This window comes from Cetorhinus maximus, chromosome 24 (genome assembly GCF_964194155.1).
Source record: "Cetorhinus maximus chromosome 24, sCetMax3.hap1.1, whole genome shotgun sequence".
NCBI classification, from domain to species: domain Eukaryota; kingdom Metazoa; phylum Chordata; class Chondrichthyes; order Lamniformes; family Cetorhinidae; genus Cetorhinus; species Cetorhinus maximus.
The window spans coordinates 38,940,859-38,958,488 of record NC_135902.1 but is presented as its reverse complement, the minus strand read 5'-3'; the positions used below and the strand labels follow the sequence as shown (position 1 = coordinate 38,958,488).

The window sequence follows — 17,630 nt, the reverse complement described above, 5'->3', positions numbered from 1 at the left end:
CCAAAACCCAAATTAGTTACAACAGTACGCTTGAAAGCACCAATATTACCTTAGCAACTACGGCCTCTACTGCTGTCCGTGTGTAACAGGAGCGAAGTAAGTTCTGTACTTCCTTCACACCCAAAATATCTCCTTTTCTGTCTTTCTTGGCATACTCTGCATTATTCAAGCACTCTAAAAAAAGTACAAGCTCCAATTCAGTATATGGAATATTATAAATAATACATGAAAATTACAAATTAAAGGAGCCTATACCATATGTATCAATATTTTATGAACAAGTATCCAAACATTTTTGGTGCTGTCTTGGGATCTAAAGGTATGATATGCAGTTTCTTTCAGATTGGGCACTCCACACATACACACTTAGGTTTACTGTAAAATTTTATGCTTATCAAGATGTGACATGTCAGTGCAACAAAGCTTTTACACATCCTTGTTTGGCCCATGCATGCTTAGATTAGTATAGCCCATATCAGGTATAAAGTCTCCACCATTGTTGATGGAAATTAAAACAAAGTCTAAAGATGAATGCCCCATCTCAAAGAACTCTTCACTGAAATATAAAATAAATGATCACTTCTGTTACTTTTCTTCAGCAAAATGTAATATATTTGTGGCTCTGAAGATACCTTACCAGAAACACACTTTTCATACTCTGCTAGGCCTTTCAGCTTCTCAAGCACAATTTTTCCAATTCGAGTGGGCGCTATGATCACTGGTCGCAGAGATGGTGGGTGGCGGGGCCTGACCAGTGAGTACGGCATTAAAGTAAAGCAATTACCAGGAGGTTGGTCATCTAGAATAAATTATGTTAAAATGTTAGAAATAGAAACAATAATTGTAATGTGTACCTTTTAGATTCAAATGCAAAAGAGAAATAATAAGCTAATGAGTGGCATTGAGTGCAAGATCTGGCACCCGGCCAACACTAATGATGTGAGGCAGCATCAACTAATATCTGATGAACCCAAACCGGCATGACAATGCTACTGGTTCATGGACAATGCTTTATTTACAGAATGAATTGCAACCGTAGAGGAAAAAGTGCACATTTATGGCTGGTTGGACTCGACCGCAAAAGGCTAGGGATTTTAAATAGAAATGACAATCTTGCACTCAGACTTCATCTTCGCCATCTTTATATTAGAAGACTTTGACTGCATGGTAAAATCACCATTTGAATGATGATCACTTAGGCCATAATAAATTAAATGGTCACAACTGTTGTCATAATAGATCTACTTCAGCCTGTGACACACTGTTCTTACCTTGCTCTTTGTCGGAATTGATGGTATCACAGTCAAATGATAACCAAAGTGGATTTCTCTGACTTTTATCAGTGCTGACTATTCTCACAAGTTTATTTTGACTTGAAGAAGATGTTTTTCGATCTCGCTGGATAAACAAACACAGCACAGAGTATTAGGAAACTGTAGGCATCTTGCCTGGCCTGAAACACAATAAGTAACTTATCCACATTTTTAATGAGTTAAATGGTTCATGTGATGAACTAATGGATGCTTTAAATGGGTGAAATTACTTAAAGCGAACAGTTAAGCTAGTATCTATTAAGAGGCATCTGCCTTACTTACACTGCACAATGTTATATACATATACATGTGTGGAACACATATGCCACCAGGAGACATGAGACAAACACTGCTCCCCATTCATCACCACAGCTTCTCACAGCCTCAGTTTCTACTTTCCAGCCCCAGTGGTGAAGTGCAACATAATTTTCCTAGTTCTTACAATTAAAATATGTTTCATTCTGAGATTCCTGGCTTGTCATGCAAGTGTTTGGAGGTTGGATGAAATATGATTACACATACATAATAGTTATTTTAAAATATGCCTAGCTCAGGAATGGGTTTGATTCAATCACATATATTCAACATATATGTCTTCCATGTCCATCTGTTTGACCCACCATTTGTGAAACCCCATAAAATATTGGCTGGGATTTTCCGGCCCTGTCACGGGTGGGGCGGCGCCCCAGCCAGAAGTGCACTGACTTGCAGTGGGACCGGAAGATCGCGGCGGCGGGCGGGTGCAGAAAATCCCGCCCACGTTATCTGCACATGCACTGGGTGAAGCAGCACTTTGAAGTACAACTATGGAAGTGCCCTGCTGCAATCCCGCACTGTAACTAAGACAGCACCAATCCATAAAATGGACACAGATAATGGAACTGGGCCTCAGTATGGAGATCGTAATATCCAACCAACTGCATCAGAAGAACAGGGACTGTTCTTTTGTAGTATAAATTATTAATGGGTTTCCAATCCATCTTGCTCTTTTTGCTGAGAAAATCTCACCGCTTGATTGATGGGAGCCCTTTTAAAATATGTTTGATTAGTATTACACATTTCACCTTTTTAATTGATGGAGTCTGTCGAGCCATGTTCTGAATCGTCTCAATCAACAGCTGCTGAGCCCTAAACAGAAACAAGACACTCACATATACATCTTTAGCTGACAGAATACTGATAAAGGAGTTTCTTCAGAACTGGGAATCATGGATAGTTTCCCACCACTCCTTCGCGGAGGCTAATTGCAGCACTCCTTACTAGTAACTAACTCAGTGTAGAGCAGGGATTGAACCTGGGACTTTTCAGTCTGTATGATTCCCAACAGGATTGGGGTATTCAATTCTACTTTTTAATGGGGAGCATCATGTTTTAAACTTATGTGGCCCCGTTAAAGTCACTTGAGTTTTCTACAACATATTGACTTCAGTAGCTAGATTAATAAGCCCAAGATTACAGGGGCCAATTTTAATGCCACTGGTGCCACGTGGAACAAATTATTTAACTCAGTGCAGAGTAATAATTGAACATGAAACCTTCTAGTCTATATGACTCACTTACATGTTGGTCTTGCCAACTGAACGATTTGGCAAGCTTTATTTAATTTATTTATATCTTTGGTACCTGACCAATGTAGTAGAGTGCAGAAAGATTTGGATGTATTGTAGGCTAGGTAAAGTTTAAGCTTTAAATGTCTCCAGGCCACAAAGTATATGACATAATTGCACCAGTAAATTCAGAAACCGTGGGTCAAGGAAAACAGACTTAAAGCACTATTCCAGAATAATGAGACCTGGATTCACTACACCATTCCCCACAGACTAAGTCCCAAACATACCAAGAGAATAGGAAGAATCAGTATTTGGTCAACCTGAGTGATGCACCTCCATGCAGCTGATTACAAAATTAACATCTCTTATGGGGTGTTCATGCATGAATCAAAGGGAAAATAATTACTAGGTTAAAAAAATTGAATACAAATAAATATAAGGAGAAATGTGCTTTGGCTGTCCATGCGCAGAACTGTACCCACCAAGAACACAAATCAGAGATGATCAAAGGACAAAAACATTTTTTTCCTGTAGCAAAACAGTTTAAATCATGCAAATGCAGGCAACGCTTGAATTTTTTTTAATGCACGGTGTCAGAGTGCAGGAGTGCAGACTTGACTTTCTGGTACAGGTGTATTGAGATCCTGTCTCAGCTCTATTGTAATGTACACAGGGGAGGGAGGCAGCAGGGGATGGCTGACCCTGGCTCAACATCTCTTCATAAGAGGAGGCAAAAACCAGGCGTATAGTTATCGCAGGCCATAGTTCCATAATCCGCTTGTAAGACACTAAACTTTATATACACGATGTCTATAAAAATGATCTTTAGCATTTATTTATTTTTCCATAAGTGTTGCAGTGATCTAAATAAAACACATTTACTGTGGTTTAGATCACAAAGACAGGACTGAGATCTCTGTCAATGTTACGTGCCTACCGGTAGTAATTTGGAATGGTACCACCCTCCATGTCAGCCATGAAGTTGGGATTCACTCTGAATGCTTTCCACTCACTACTGCCTCTGTGCACGGTGTCAGTGATGTGTAGGATTTCATTGCATTGGATAGTAAATCCTCCCATAGCTCCATTTTCCTTATCAAATGTAACATTGACTCGGATGTAGAATGAATCCCCAGATGTAGCGACCTTCTTCTCAATATTTTCCACCAATGTTTGATAAGCTGATTAAATACAACACAAAAAAAAAGTCTGCATTCGCATGTTTTCTTAGACCACAGCTCAACTTCAACATAGATGTCCAACCCAAGATACAAAATTACTGGAGGTTTACAATGTTTGACTAAATTTAATTATGATAGTTGAAGCAGATTGTATTGTAAGGAAAATAAATATTTCAGATCAAATAAAAATGAAATTTAAGCAATACATTCTTCAACATGTACCAGTGCATGCAGGGTTAATTTTTTTATTTCTAAATTTCTCTGTCTGTAGAAAAATACATAATTAGAGCAAATAATTTGGTGTGGCATAAGATCCTATGAATTACTATACTTACCGCATGTAATGTGATTTGCTGCCCAGGTGCTGGAATTTTGCGTAACTAGTTGTGACTGCCATGAAAACGATGGGGCAGAATTTTCCCGTTGGGGTGCCCTGCATACCCTGCACGCCCACGCGTAAAATGACGCGCAGTGACATCAGGCGAACGTCCTGACGTCACTGCACAATCGCGATATTTCGTTGGGTGTACGCGCGATGATCTCCGATGCGAGCCCGCCTTTACTTAACCGGCCACTTAAGGCCCTTGAGGCACCAATCGATGGCGATTTTTTGGTGCCCATGCAATCTTCGGGTCAGCGCACGGGCGCAATGGGCAGGCGGGTAGGACACATTGTATAAACCTCATCAACGGGTGGGATAAGAGGGCTCAGTGGGGTCGAGGGTGTGCTTTGTCATATATTGATTTTTCAAAGCTACTGATAATTGCCTGTGTGATCTGCAATACTTCAAAACGCATACCAGCTGCTTTGACTGAACTCACAACCTTCAGGTCCACACTCTGCAGTGAGGAATCTTTTTTGGGCCTGCAGGTTTCAAGAAGCCTTCCCTTAGCCTGGGAATAGGAGCTGAACTCTCCACTGGAGGCACCTCCTTTGAGGAGCAAGGGAGGGCTAGAAGGGGGAGGAGGCAAGGAGTGGACATTCAGCCTCCTGGGGAGCCACCTTTGGGAGGTCAGGTACAGGCACAAGGGGTGCAGGGCGAAGAGGTAGTCCAAGGCAGAAGGGGCCGCAGAAGTCGCCACTATCCTGCTGCCAGGGTATACAAGCGGCGAAGCAGCGACCTCAATATGTCTGAGGTGCAGTGCCGAAGGAAGCTCCATCTTTCAAGGGAGACAGTCAGCTATATCTGTCAGATGATTGGGCCTGAGATCTCTGCGAACTGTGTGGGTGGACACCCCATGCCAGTGGCTCGAAAGGTCATAGCTGCCCTCAACTTCTATGCCTCTGGCTCCTTCCAGGGCTCGGTGGGTGATCTTTGCGGTGTCTCCCAATCAGCTGCACACACTTGTGTCAAGTAGGTTACAGACAATCTGTTCAGGCGTGCATTGACCTTCATCCTCTACCTTTGGGGCCAGGCAAGCCAGACACAGCGAGCCAAAGGCTTCGCGGCCATTGCTGGCTTCGTCCGCGTCCCGGGTGCAATAGACTGCACACATGTGGCCATCAAGGCGCCAGCAGGTGAGCCCGGTACCTTCGTCAACAGGAAGGGCTTCCACTCCATGAACGTGCAGATAGTGTGTGACCACAGGATGCTGATTCTTCAAGTCTGTGCAAGATACCCAGGCAGCTCCCATGACGCCTACATCCTCAGGTACTCCCAGGTGCCGGGGCTCTTCAATGCTCCAGCCCGGCTTGATGGACAGCTGCTGGGTGACAAGGGCTATCCCCTCAGAAGGTGGCTCATGACGCCTCTCCGCCATCCAAGAACAGAGGCCGAGCAGCGGTACAATAGGAGCCACGGCTCCACAAGGGCTGTGGTGGAGAGAGACATTGGTCTTCTCAAGATGCGCTTCCGATGCCTGGACCGCTCAGGGGGCGCACTCCAGTACCCCCTAGATCGTGTGTCACTGATAGTGGTTGTATGCTGCACTCACCATAATCTGGCGCTGTGGATGATGAAGACGTAAACACATTGGCTGCGGATGCACACGATGAGTCCAACAGTGAGTCCGAGGATGAGCACGCACAGGGAAATGCTGAGGGGGTAGACGCTGACCTGGGCATACTCCAGGGAAGCAGGGACACCTGGGAGGCCTACATCACACCAGGCACCACACGGTCTAACCTTCCATAGCAAGGAGGCACAAGCACGTGGAACGCAGAGGACAGCAAATCAATCGGTGCTACACCACCTTGAAGCTCCACTCCCAGCATGTCATCACCCTGACTTTGACACGTCCTGGAGTTCCAGCACTGCGGCTGGGTGCAGTTCCTCCAGGTTGCCCCTAAAACAGTAAGTGGTCTCCGTGTACCACTTGCTGTGGGGGCAGAACCACCCTCTCAGGGTGACCTCGCCATGGGCAATATCTGCTGGCCCACCCAGTGAAAGACACATACTGTCAATGATTCAATGCAGTCACTACATTCAGACTTTGAGGGGGGAGGGGGGCACCAGGGGGAAAAGCCAACCTGCTGGGTTAATTGACCAATGCCAACATGGTACTCACCCTTCCTGAGTGCAACAGGCCATTGAAACGCTTGCGACACTGGACCCAGGTGCGCTGCACCATGCCGCGGGAGCTCACCACCTCTGCCACCTCCTCCCAGGCACGTTTGGTCATGTGGAGGGGCCTCCTCCTCCTGTCCTGGGGTATCAGGACCTCCCGCTGTGCTGCCACGTCCTCAAGGAGGGCAGCAAGGCAATCGTTGGAAAAATGAGGGGCACGGTGCCCCTCTGCCCTACCCTCCTGCCTGGCCTGCTCACCAGCAGCGCTCTGGGGAGCCCTTCCACCAGCCATGACTCACAGCCTTCGAAAGGCTGCAGCAGCCTTTTATAACAGGCTGCCAGGTCGCCATTGGACCCGGTGGTCATTGCAGTCCCGCCGCCGCCCGCCCACTCCTGCTTCCCTCAGGAGCCGTGATTCACCCTGGACGGACATTAATTGGCGGGTCTGCGCCCGCTCCCGCTCTGCCCTCCCACCAGCCAGAAAATTCAGGCCATGGTTTCTGAGTGAAAATCATTCACATGCCCCAGCAATCAACTTATAATATGGTTAAAACATCCACCAGTCCCCATTTTATTTCCCCAAAGTTTGTAAATTCATAGAGCAAAATTGAGTTTGAGATGGCTGGTGTCAGAAGGAATAGTTTAATGACTGGGGTTAAAAGAAAACTTTGAAATTGATTTAGGGAGATCATGGTCATTTTGAAATGCATGGGACAATGCCAAATCAAATCCTGGATTTAAACTTGTGATATTCTTTCCTACCAATCCATCTATGCTCCAACACAGTCATTAGTTCTTTTTCCCCAGATTTTCTTCTGCTATTCCCCTCCACTTGGTCTCTTTAGGCTGACAAAATACCCCAAAATACGCCAAGAATGGCAACAACCTTGTCCCAAGGTCAGCCAGAAGGCATCCCAAATAGAAAATATTGATCAATTCTAACTTATTCGTTCACGGGATGCGGGCTTCACTGGATAGACGACCATTTGTTGCCTATCCCTAATTGCCTTTGAGAAGGTGGTGGTAAGCTGCCTTCTTGAACCAATGCAGTCCATGTGGTGCATGTACACCCACATCCACACTGCTGTTAGGTTTTGTAATGGTTTAATACAACTGAGTGGCTTGCTAGGCCATTTCAGAGAGTGCTTAAGAGCAACCACATTGCTGTGAGTCTGGAGTCACATGTAGGCCAGAGCAGGCTAGGATGGCAGATTTCCTTCCATAAAAGGCATTAGTGAACTAGATGGGTTTTTACAACAATCAACAATGGTTTCATGGTCACTATTCTTGAGACTAGATTTTAATTCCAGGTTTTTATTAAATTAACTTAAATTCTACCAGCTGCTGTGGTGAATTTTGAACCATGTCCAAAGAGCATTAGCCTGGGCCTCTAAGATTGTTAGTCTAATGACATTATCACTATGCCACCGCCTCTCCCTATTATTATTTAGTTCCACTATTATTAGTTCCATTCTGCCAACCTAGTAATACCTTCACCATCACATTAAGATTCAAAAATGTTATTTTTGAATATCAAATTAAATATGTGAAGTTTCTGCAGTTCACGCTCTTAAAGAATCCTACCATCTGGATTCTCTGACACAATCAATGTTATGGAGAATTATGATTAATTCAAACATTCTTTGGTTTCATTCTAACAATTTCTTGAATGTTATCATCTAGCCAGCAGGCGGTGATTTGGAAAAGTTACTGAACCAGAGAGGATTAACTGACAATAATTTCCCCAAATCCCGTTCACAGATCATCCCTGTGCTCACTGACTTAATCGTCTCCTGGTGAAGTAATGCCTCGATTTTAAAATCCTCATCCTTGTTTCAAATTGCCTTGGCCCCGAGTTCTGGAATTTCCACCCTACATCTCTGTGGCTCTCTGCCTCACTTTCCTCCATTAAGACACTCTTTAAAACCTACCTCTTTGACCAAACTTTTGGTCATCTTCCCTAAGATCGCCTTTTGTGTCTCAATGTTATGTAATGCTCCTGTGAAATTCCTTGGGAAGTTTTATTACAGTAAAGGCACTATGCAAATATATGTTGTTGTTGTTTCTCACACTGCTAGCTGCAATAACTCAATGAGCTAGCAAATCTAATAATCTTACCAAGTTCAAATTGAAATAAAATCATAACAGCACAAAATAAACAATATTAATCAGTAATCTTTATAACTGATTTTTAAAAGGGCCCAATAACTCTCTCTTACAGTTATTCTTAATAAAATTTCATCAATTTAATCTTTTCTGAAATCATTAATGGTATACTTGACTATGTTTGGAACACTGTCACATAGTTTGCCTAATGTCCCTGGTGACTGATCGATTAAGAGCATGGCATTTATTCCATTTGTTGTGGAACTCACCCTCTCCCTTGGGCCTAATGGCCAAACAGCACATCCCTCTAATTTGCTTCAAGGTCCAAACAGCCTCCTCTAAACTGGCATCCTCTAGTATGGTCTTCTTTAGCTCTCTGCCATTATATTCCACCTGTGAATTCATCAACATCATTAGTCTTTCAGAACGATTTCAATCCAATACAGCCAAACAATCCCTTTTTCCAACATGGTTGTTGAACATTGTTGTGTAATACTTTGTTATAAAATGTGAATGATGGAATAATATGTGAAATAATCTGAAAAAGTGGTGCTGCAAAAGTGAGAAAAATGACAAAGGTGTGTACAACATCCCTATGTCCTTGCCACTGTGTCATTGACCTATTGCCACAAATTAATTACTATATGAAGGCATGGTCAATCTCAGCATTTCAAGAACAAGTTTGAACCTAGAAGAATGTTCAGAGTTATGTTAAAACGAGAGTTGGGGAAAGGGTGTGTATTTCTATTTCAGCTACAATTTGAACGTGGCAACAATTTTTTTTTACCCTCCTCTTCTCCTGAAGGCATTGACTCACTCCATGGGTGACGATTGCATTCTGGTACCTCACCCATGCAACCTCAACCATGAACATTATTCATATGTCATTTTGAATGATGTGGGTTGACAGACTATCTGACCGAGCCTGTCCCTTATATTCCTTCATGGGATGTAGATGATACTGGCTAGGCCAGCTTTTCTTGCCCATCTTGAATTGCCCTTGAGAAGGTGGTGGTGAGCCGCATTCTTGAACTGCTGCAGTCCATGCAGTCCACCCTCAGTGCTGTTAGGGAGGCAGTTCCAGGATTTTGACCCAGCAACAGTCCAATAGTTCCAAGTTAGGATAGTGTTTGGCTTGGAGCAGAACTTGCAGGTGGTGTTGTTCCCATGCAACTGCTGCCCATGTATTTCTATGTGGCAGAGGTTGTGGGTTTGGAAGTTGCTGTCAAAGGAGCCTTGGCGAGTTGCTGCAGTGCATCTTGTAGGTGGTATACGCTACTGCCACTGTGCATCAGTGGTGGAGGGAGTGAATGTTGAAGGTTGATAGAGTGTCAGTCATGTGGGCTGCTTTGTCCTGCATGATGTTGAGCTTCTTGAGTGTTATTATCCTCATCCAGTGTCCACCCTCACATGCAAACAATTGCATTGTACGGTTTGGAGTTGGACTTCTAGCTTTTTCCCTCGCCTAACTCCAGAGGCACTGCATTTAACTGTTATGATCAGAATTCCTGAAGCTAGGGAAATGAAATCAGTATCCTGTAGTCTTTAAAATGAAAATGTTTAACTTCTTATATCATAAACAGCAATTATATAATTTAAAATGTACAGAACTACAACAAATTTTGTGAGTGTGTTCATCAACTTCATGACACATTCTGTCTTTGTTTTTACCCCTAAATGTAGACCCCTTTCCACTGCACAGTATTTAATTGCTAACAGGGCAAACTAATGACTCACTTAAACATCGCTGCCAGTTAAAGGAGTACAAGATGAAGAAACTTTCCCATGGACTCTCCCTAATGGCAGGGCCAAGGTAGGAAGCCCTGGGGGACAAAGTGTAAATGTGCACATTACAGTTAAATGTCACCAATGTATCACACTTAATACAGGGATGTAATTTCACATCAATGAAAATCAAAAGACATCTTTTACACATATAGAATATATTTAATGCTCAGCTGTAACATATAAAATTCAATTAAAGTTGAACTACCATGAACCACACATTTGATAAAGACCATCGTAAGGATGACACTAGTGAGCTATCTGATCTTTCACAGCGGCAAAAGAAGTACTCCATTTGTCTGCCTCACTATTGATTTGTCCTCTTTGTAACTTTGCTGTTGTATTCAATTGTGCAATTGTTTGGTATTTGCTTATGTGTGTCTGTTGACTCTTCTTTGTTCGTGTACTGTTAGTTAAACCTGGGTGTCATGACTGACAAAGAGAAACTAAACTGGAAGCAAGAAGCAGTATGCATGAGAACGGACATTTTAAAGCATTGAATAAAGTCCTGTTCAGACATAGAAACCGGTGTCATCTCTGCATATCTCCTAGGCATAAAACTCAACACCTGCACCTCCAAGTTTTCATTTAGTTTCAGTAACAAGCGCCCAGATCAAAAACTTTTGTAGCAAGCCTGAAACCCTACCATCATGATCTGAAATCCTGACTCAAGGCCACAGTTATTTGCTGGAGATCCAGGTTTGATCTTGTGAATGAATATTCCGGTTGAATTCCCGCCAATGATTTCAATCTGATCCAGGATGCTGTCACCATTGAATTCAAATAAAGTTATTCTGCTCATCAACTTCATTTGAGGAGGCCCTCGTAGGAAGGGCCTGTGACAAAAAAAACCACAAGGAATTTGAGAATTAGAATTGATTCTAGTGGGAAGTTTCTACATCTGTTGCTTTCATTTCCCTTCAAAAGATTAAATAAAACCCCCAAAATATAAACAAGTATATAAACAAACAATTGTCAGGTATTTTCACTTTCTCACAATGAGGGTAAGGTTTCTTCTAAGAAAACCACAATTATTTACATCATGTGAGGTGTCATGGTATCAGGTTAAGTCAACTATGTAACTTGACCACACTAGGGACTATCTCCATCAAAACTGGCCAACAAGGCTGACCCAGATATCCTGTGGAGATGTTCCTATTGATCTCTTTGTTAGTGTCTCTCCCCCAACTCCTCATTCAATTGGCAGCAAGTGAATTCCTGGTAGAACTTCTAACTTGGTATGAGAATGCTGCCATCTGAACTAAACTGTGTGTAATATTATTCCACAGTTATATCAGCATTGTGGGATAATATTTATTGCTATGGAGGCTAGCACAGATTTAACATAGATGCCATCGCACGCTTAATCTAGAGGACTGAGAGGTGGATCATAATAGCGCACAGCCGTTATACCGAGGATGCTATGATTGTGGGTGGACATAGAATAAATAAGCTTAGACAGTCTCTAGGAAAGTCCATGGCACAAAACCTTATGTGATACACCTATATCAGCTCGGTTAAGTAGCTGTAAAAATGAAGAAACCGTGCAGAATATTCCTCTGAGATTGAGGGTTAAAGCATTTTATTCAAGCAGTGAAAAGGGGAGGGGTTGGGGGTGATGTGACCTACACTTATTTAGTGCCTACTGCTGTTACTCCATTCAAAGCAAAATCTTTCTTTGTCTCTCCTCAAACATACTGAAGAAAAAAATTGAAGAAATACATTGAATCTACTTAAATAAATGAAAATGTATTGTTTACCGGTCTTGTCCTGATGGTGTAGAGGTTCCAGTCATAGACAGTATGCTTTCAGGGGATGGCTCAGGCTTTTTGAATGATACTGAAATGAATTTGACAGAATTTAGATATGATTTGTGCTAATGATGAAATGCTACATTGTACTTACATCCTCAGTCCGGTTTCTCTAATGTAGAAGTTGAATTGCAAACTTAAAAATAATTTTTACCTTTACCAATTTAAATGTAATAATGTCTTTAGCTTTAAGTTGAATTGTAACAAAGCATGTGCACCATGAAAGCTTTCTTTGCAACTTTTGGCTGGTCTATCACATTACTGCTGGCTCTAATAGGATTGACATTGAAGATACATTTCTACTTTGATATAATCAATATTAGTTGTTATTCATTGGAATTGTCAGCTTAAATGCTGAGAAGCATGGCCAGAAAATTTCTCTGAAACTTTAGCTTCATTACAGACCCACATATTACACAAGTTATCTGGAAATGTTAAATCTACATCAATATATGGGCAGTGCGGTAATGGTGCAGAAGCGCATTGCAACATGAAAGGATGTGGGTTTGTGCTTATGATTCCTCACATGATCTTTATAAGTTTCCATTCGAAAAGCTGCTGCACAAGCTTACGTCAATAGACATCCATAGTAAAACCTGAAACTGGTTAGGGGGTGGCTATAAGAAAGGAAGCTAGGGTGAGGAACTTAGTAGGAAATTAGCAGGGGGTAAGAAGCACTGCATTGATACTAGGGCCCATGCTATTCCTAATATACATAAAATGATTCAAGAAATAAAATGCAAGTTGCTAAAATTCATAGATGCTATGAGGGAAGCAAGGAATAGTTTGTATTTATATAGCGTTTTAACATATCTCTCAAACATCCCAAAGTGCTTCATATTACTATGAATTACTTTGAAGATCAGTCAATCTTGTTATATGAAACCAGGAGGGGTAGAGGTGACAGGCTAGTTTATTGAGCGGGTCAAGGGGCTATTTGGCAAAAATTTGGAAACAGGTGGAGCATGGCAGACGAAATTCAACGTGGTGAAGAATGTGCAAACCCACTTAATAATTATTGCTGAACTAGCTGAAAGAAATTTGGGAGTAATAAAGGTGGACTCAAAAATGAGCATGTCCAATGATTGCGTAACAGCAGTTAATAAACAGGAAAGTGCTGCATTAGGTAGGACCAAAAAAAAGGTGGATAATATATTAAACAAAATAGAAAAGTTAAATTTGGAGCATTCTTTTTGAAATTAAATCTTGACTACTAGAGAAGGGAACACAGTCATAAACCAATAAAAATCAAGTTCAATATAGAGGTCAAGAAGCACCATCACGTAACAGTATCTGAAATAGGCTTTCAGATAGGATAGTGGAAATAAATGTTCTGGAATCTTTCAAGATAAGGACCTGGAAATTCTGTTGTGCACTAAAATGGGCATAGAATTGGGGTAGTGGGGGGGTGGGGGAGGGCAGAGGATGGGGGAGTGTGTGGTACACTCGGCTGGTCATGTCGCCCCAGTGGGAAGAGGTTGCAGATGAGCTTAATGATAGGAGGTTATCCCAGGCAATACGCGGAAAAATTCATGACCTCATCACAGAGCTGTCAAGCTCAGGATCGTGACTCTCATCCGCCTTGCTCTTTGCTCACACATTCACCACCTTCAGCCTCACTACTCACAAGACGCCCCTTTCTTTGCTAACCTTCACTCTCCTACAATGCATGGCATTTTACTCCACCTCTTTCCCCTCTGATTTACACACTCTGCACTTCCTACTTTCACCACTAAGGCAACCGACATTTGCTCCCACATACAACATACAAACTATTTGAGTATGATAGGCATGTTGTCTAGATACTTTAGAAGGATGTCACTGTAAGAGAAAGTATTGAATAATATATAACAGGAAGCTGTGCCAGAGGCAGCTCAGCCCAACTGCACATAGTTTCCTTGTAGAAGAAAACATACAGGCCATCACAGGCCGGGGGACAATCATGGCAATGTTGAAGGAGATGCTGTGGAGGATTTCTTCACACCTTGTCCTCTTTTCCTCCTTACTTCAGTCTCACTCTACAGAATCCTGGACAAACTTCAGCTGCTTTCAGCATCTATTCACTTATTCCTCCTTTCTCTCACACTAAAACCTAACTTTTGACCCTCTTTTTCATTTCAGGCACTGGAAATGTTGTCATCCCAGTGACACTTCAAGGAGGCCAGCCTCCCTGAAGAGATAGCATCATTTGAGCTGACCCCAACAAGCACCAGTTCAGAGACTGGCACCAGGGGTACTTTCAAAGCTAGGCTAGAGGACGGGTCTTAATGTGGTGAATCTCTAGTCACAAGTGTATAAGATCTAGGGCAGTGCGACTGGACACCACTAGTGCCAGCTTGCCAAAGGACGAGATCACATACAAGCTCTGCTGCAGAGAACAGATGCAAGCTTCAATGAGCCAGGCTCCAAAGAAGGCTAGCTGGCATACATTGAAAAATGCTAGATGCAATGGGTGACATACGAGTAAGTTTGCACCCAATTGCTCAGGACAGTTTGGCTCCATCTTGTGTCAGGGCTTCATGCAAAGCATGAGGACTCTTCTGTCCAACATGGGGCAGAATTTTACAGCCCCGCTTCGGTGGGGATGGGGCTATAAAATGCGGCGAGCCATTATAAATCCCATTGACGACAGCGGGAACGTAAAATCCCGCTGTCGTAAAATTCTGCCCCACGGAGTGAGTGATCACCTTCATGAATACAACAGTGGTCCACTGCTGACAGTTTTTATGGCAGCATACACTACTGCCAAGGAGGATCAGGTAGCTGCCACCTTGGCTCTGGAAGCCAACTGTTGACAAGGGTTTTCAAAGCGTCACATCACTACTGCTGTTCTTATGCAGAGGTATAGCAGTGATGAGGACAGTCCCAGGAAAGGTGTCTAAGGAGGAGGCATCTGCTATCCTCTATCAGGAGAGCAGCTTGCCTGTTCTGCTATCTACTCCACCAGTGCCATGTTGTGGAACAGCAAACTGGTTGATATCACTCATAGATACAGTTCTTACAGCAAGCATAAGGATGGAAAATAGTACTACCTTCAGCCTAGTATTTAAAGAATAAATAAAATTATAAAGGATGAATTGAACAGAAATAAGACTGATTCATAAATGTACTTTATCTCTAGACTCATCTTCCAAGCAATAAATTGTCAATAATTTAGGAAGAGGTTATAGGTTGCTTAGTAGTTTAAGTAGTTGTCTAACAAGGTCCTGTGGTTGAGACTCTTGAACGTGTTGGTCTAGTTTCGGTGAAATTTATTGGACTGCCAGTTGCAGGGCCATGCAATGCAAAATTTTCCATGTTGGGAAAGAGGAACAAATGAATGTAGGTAGGTTCATCTTGGTAGAATCCTTCTGCTAAAATTTGTTCTGAAGACTTTTTACAATCGATAACTTGAGCATTTACTGTGCTACAACATGACCATCAGCGAACATAAACTGGAAGCCCTAACCTATGGCCATTATGAGTGACATTGTACATGTGGTAGAAATCAAGTCATCTCTGAAGCTGCCAGTCTTTGTGATAAACACTATGACTCATTAAATTATTCCTTATTACCAGCTTGCTGAAATTTCCATCATATTTTGCACTATACCCACATCATAAATGAGAAAATGAAACTCACTGACATCAGGAATATTTTCTTTGCCACTGTCAGTATCAGTGCAATCATCTACTGATGGGAAAGTATCGTTATCAATAGAATGTCTGTTGCTGTGAAAATACAAGCACAAGATTAAAGTTCCCAACTACAGAAGGCTTCTCCCCCCCAATTTTTTTTTGCCTTTTCTCTGCAGAAGATGTTGGCTCTTTTAGGAGTTATGTTCCATGCTGGTTATTGCTTTACCCAAATGGCCATTCTTCATGCTTGAGCTGAGATGACGAGTGTTGGTACTCTATTGACTAAGCATCATAGGTGTCATGGATGGTAATAACAAATAGAAACCCTGGCTGGCTGTTTCCCCCACTAATGGAGAGTATTGAGGTTAATTATAGTAGCCCCTATTCAGAGACCAGCTGATCAACACAAATTTAGTCTTCTCTAGAAATTACCATGAAGTTTGTGGGATTGTCATAAAAACCCAACTGCTCCACTAATGTCCTTTGGGGGAGGAAACACATGTTTTTACCCAGTCTGGCCTCTTTCCGATTCCAGTTGACTCTTAACCACCCTCTGAAGTGGCCCATCAAGGCACCAGCTGTACCAAACTGCAAACTGCAGCAGCTCAGGAAGAAGATCTGCCACCACCTTCTCAGGGCAACCAGGGAGGGGCAATAAATTCCAGCCTGGCAAGCAATTCACACACCCCCAGAATTAATAAATACAAATCATCCACCCGCCCTCTTGACTTGGTGGCGAATACAGACTTACAGAAAGAAAGTTGTTTAAAGCCCTGTGGCAATGGTCTTTTATATAAGTTGACACCATCTAAAAGGTGTGTGTGCTGTCCCTCTCACCTGAATGATTCTTCCATGGTGTTTTCAGTTTGGCGTCTGTAGAGAGATTCCTTGCTGGGTGGTTCAACGAAGGAAGAACTGACACTGTTCAGCGACTCACAGCTTTCGGTTTTCTTGAGATTTGTATAAAACTATAAATGAAACAAACTGGTGCATCAGAAATGTAATAAAACACACGGCTGTGTGAGAGATGCACGATAGAACATTGGGACACTAGGATGAGTAGACACAATCTTAAAATTACAGCTAGGCCCTTTAGCTGTGAAATCAAAGGGCACTTTTTCCACACAAAGGATAGTAGAAATCTGGAAATCTCTCCTCAAAAAGGCCCGCGGATGCTGGGTCAATTGAAAATTTCAGGTCTGAGGTCAATAGGTCTTCATTTGGTAGGGTTATCGTGGGATATGGGTCAAAGCTGGGCAAATGAAATTGAGGTGCAAATCAACCATGATTTGATTGAATTGCGGAACAGGCTTGCGGGATGAATAGCCTCATCCTGTTTCTATGAGTTCTGGCAGTTTCACATATTGTCCTGGCAACAATCTCCCTATCAGACTCTAATAGAACTTCAGACTTCAATCAAACAAAGATTTTGAATTAAAATTACGCAAATGAAAATAAATGGGGAACAAGTTGAAAGTTCCACTCTTGCTCATCTTGGAAATAATTAAAAAGCAAGAAATAAGATATGTTTGTAGATGCAAGTATGACATTTGAAGAACAGGAAATGACCAGCTGTTCCATTGAGCCTGTTCTATAATAATGGGGTAATTTCTGTACAACTTGACTCCTATCTGATGCTCACAGATGCACATTTTTTGACTATAAGACACCTGATAGCAAATAGAGCAGAACCCAAGCTGATTTTTCCTCTCCCTAACTCAAGAATATTGAAGCTAGTTGCAGTTCTCCACGACTGACCT

At 42.4% G+C, this 17,630-nt stretch overlaps 1 protein-coding gene across 4 annotated transcripts in view; it reads right to left on the bottom strand.

Annotated features, from left to right (window-relative positions):
• Positions 1–17,630, bottom strand: part of card14 (caspase recruitment domain family, member 14) — a 107,457-nt gene that overhangs the window by 12,977 nt on the left and 76,850 nt on the right. For all 4 annotated transcript variants that reach the window (XM_078571058.1, XM_078571056.1, XM_078571060.1 and 1 more), the window contains 10 exons: positions 16,708–16,838; positions 15,875–15,963; positions 12,202–12,280; positions 11,088–11,277; positions 8,926–9,049; positions 3,801–4,044; positions 2,378–2,441; positions 1,272–1,398; positions 638–799; positions 50–174 (listed from right to left, as the gene is read on the bottom strand). In XM_078571058.1, coding sequence (XP_078427184.1) covers positions 50–174; positions 638–799; positions 1,272–1,398; positions 2,378–2,441; positions 3,801–4,044; positions 8,926–9,049; positions 11,088–11,277; positions 12,202–12,280; positions 15,875–15,963; positions 16,708–16,838 — 1,335 coding nt within the window. The remainder of the gene's footprint in view (positions 1–49; positions 175–637; positions 800–1,271; positions 1,399–2,377; positions 2,442–3,800; positions 4,045–8,925; positions 9,050–11,087; positions 11,278–12,201; positions 12,281–15,874; positions 15,964–16,707; positions 16,839–17,630) is intronic.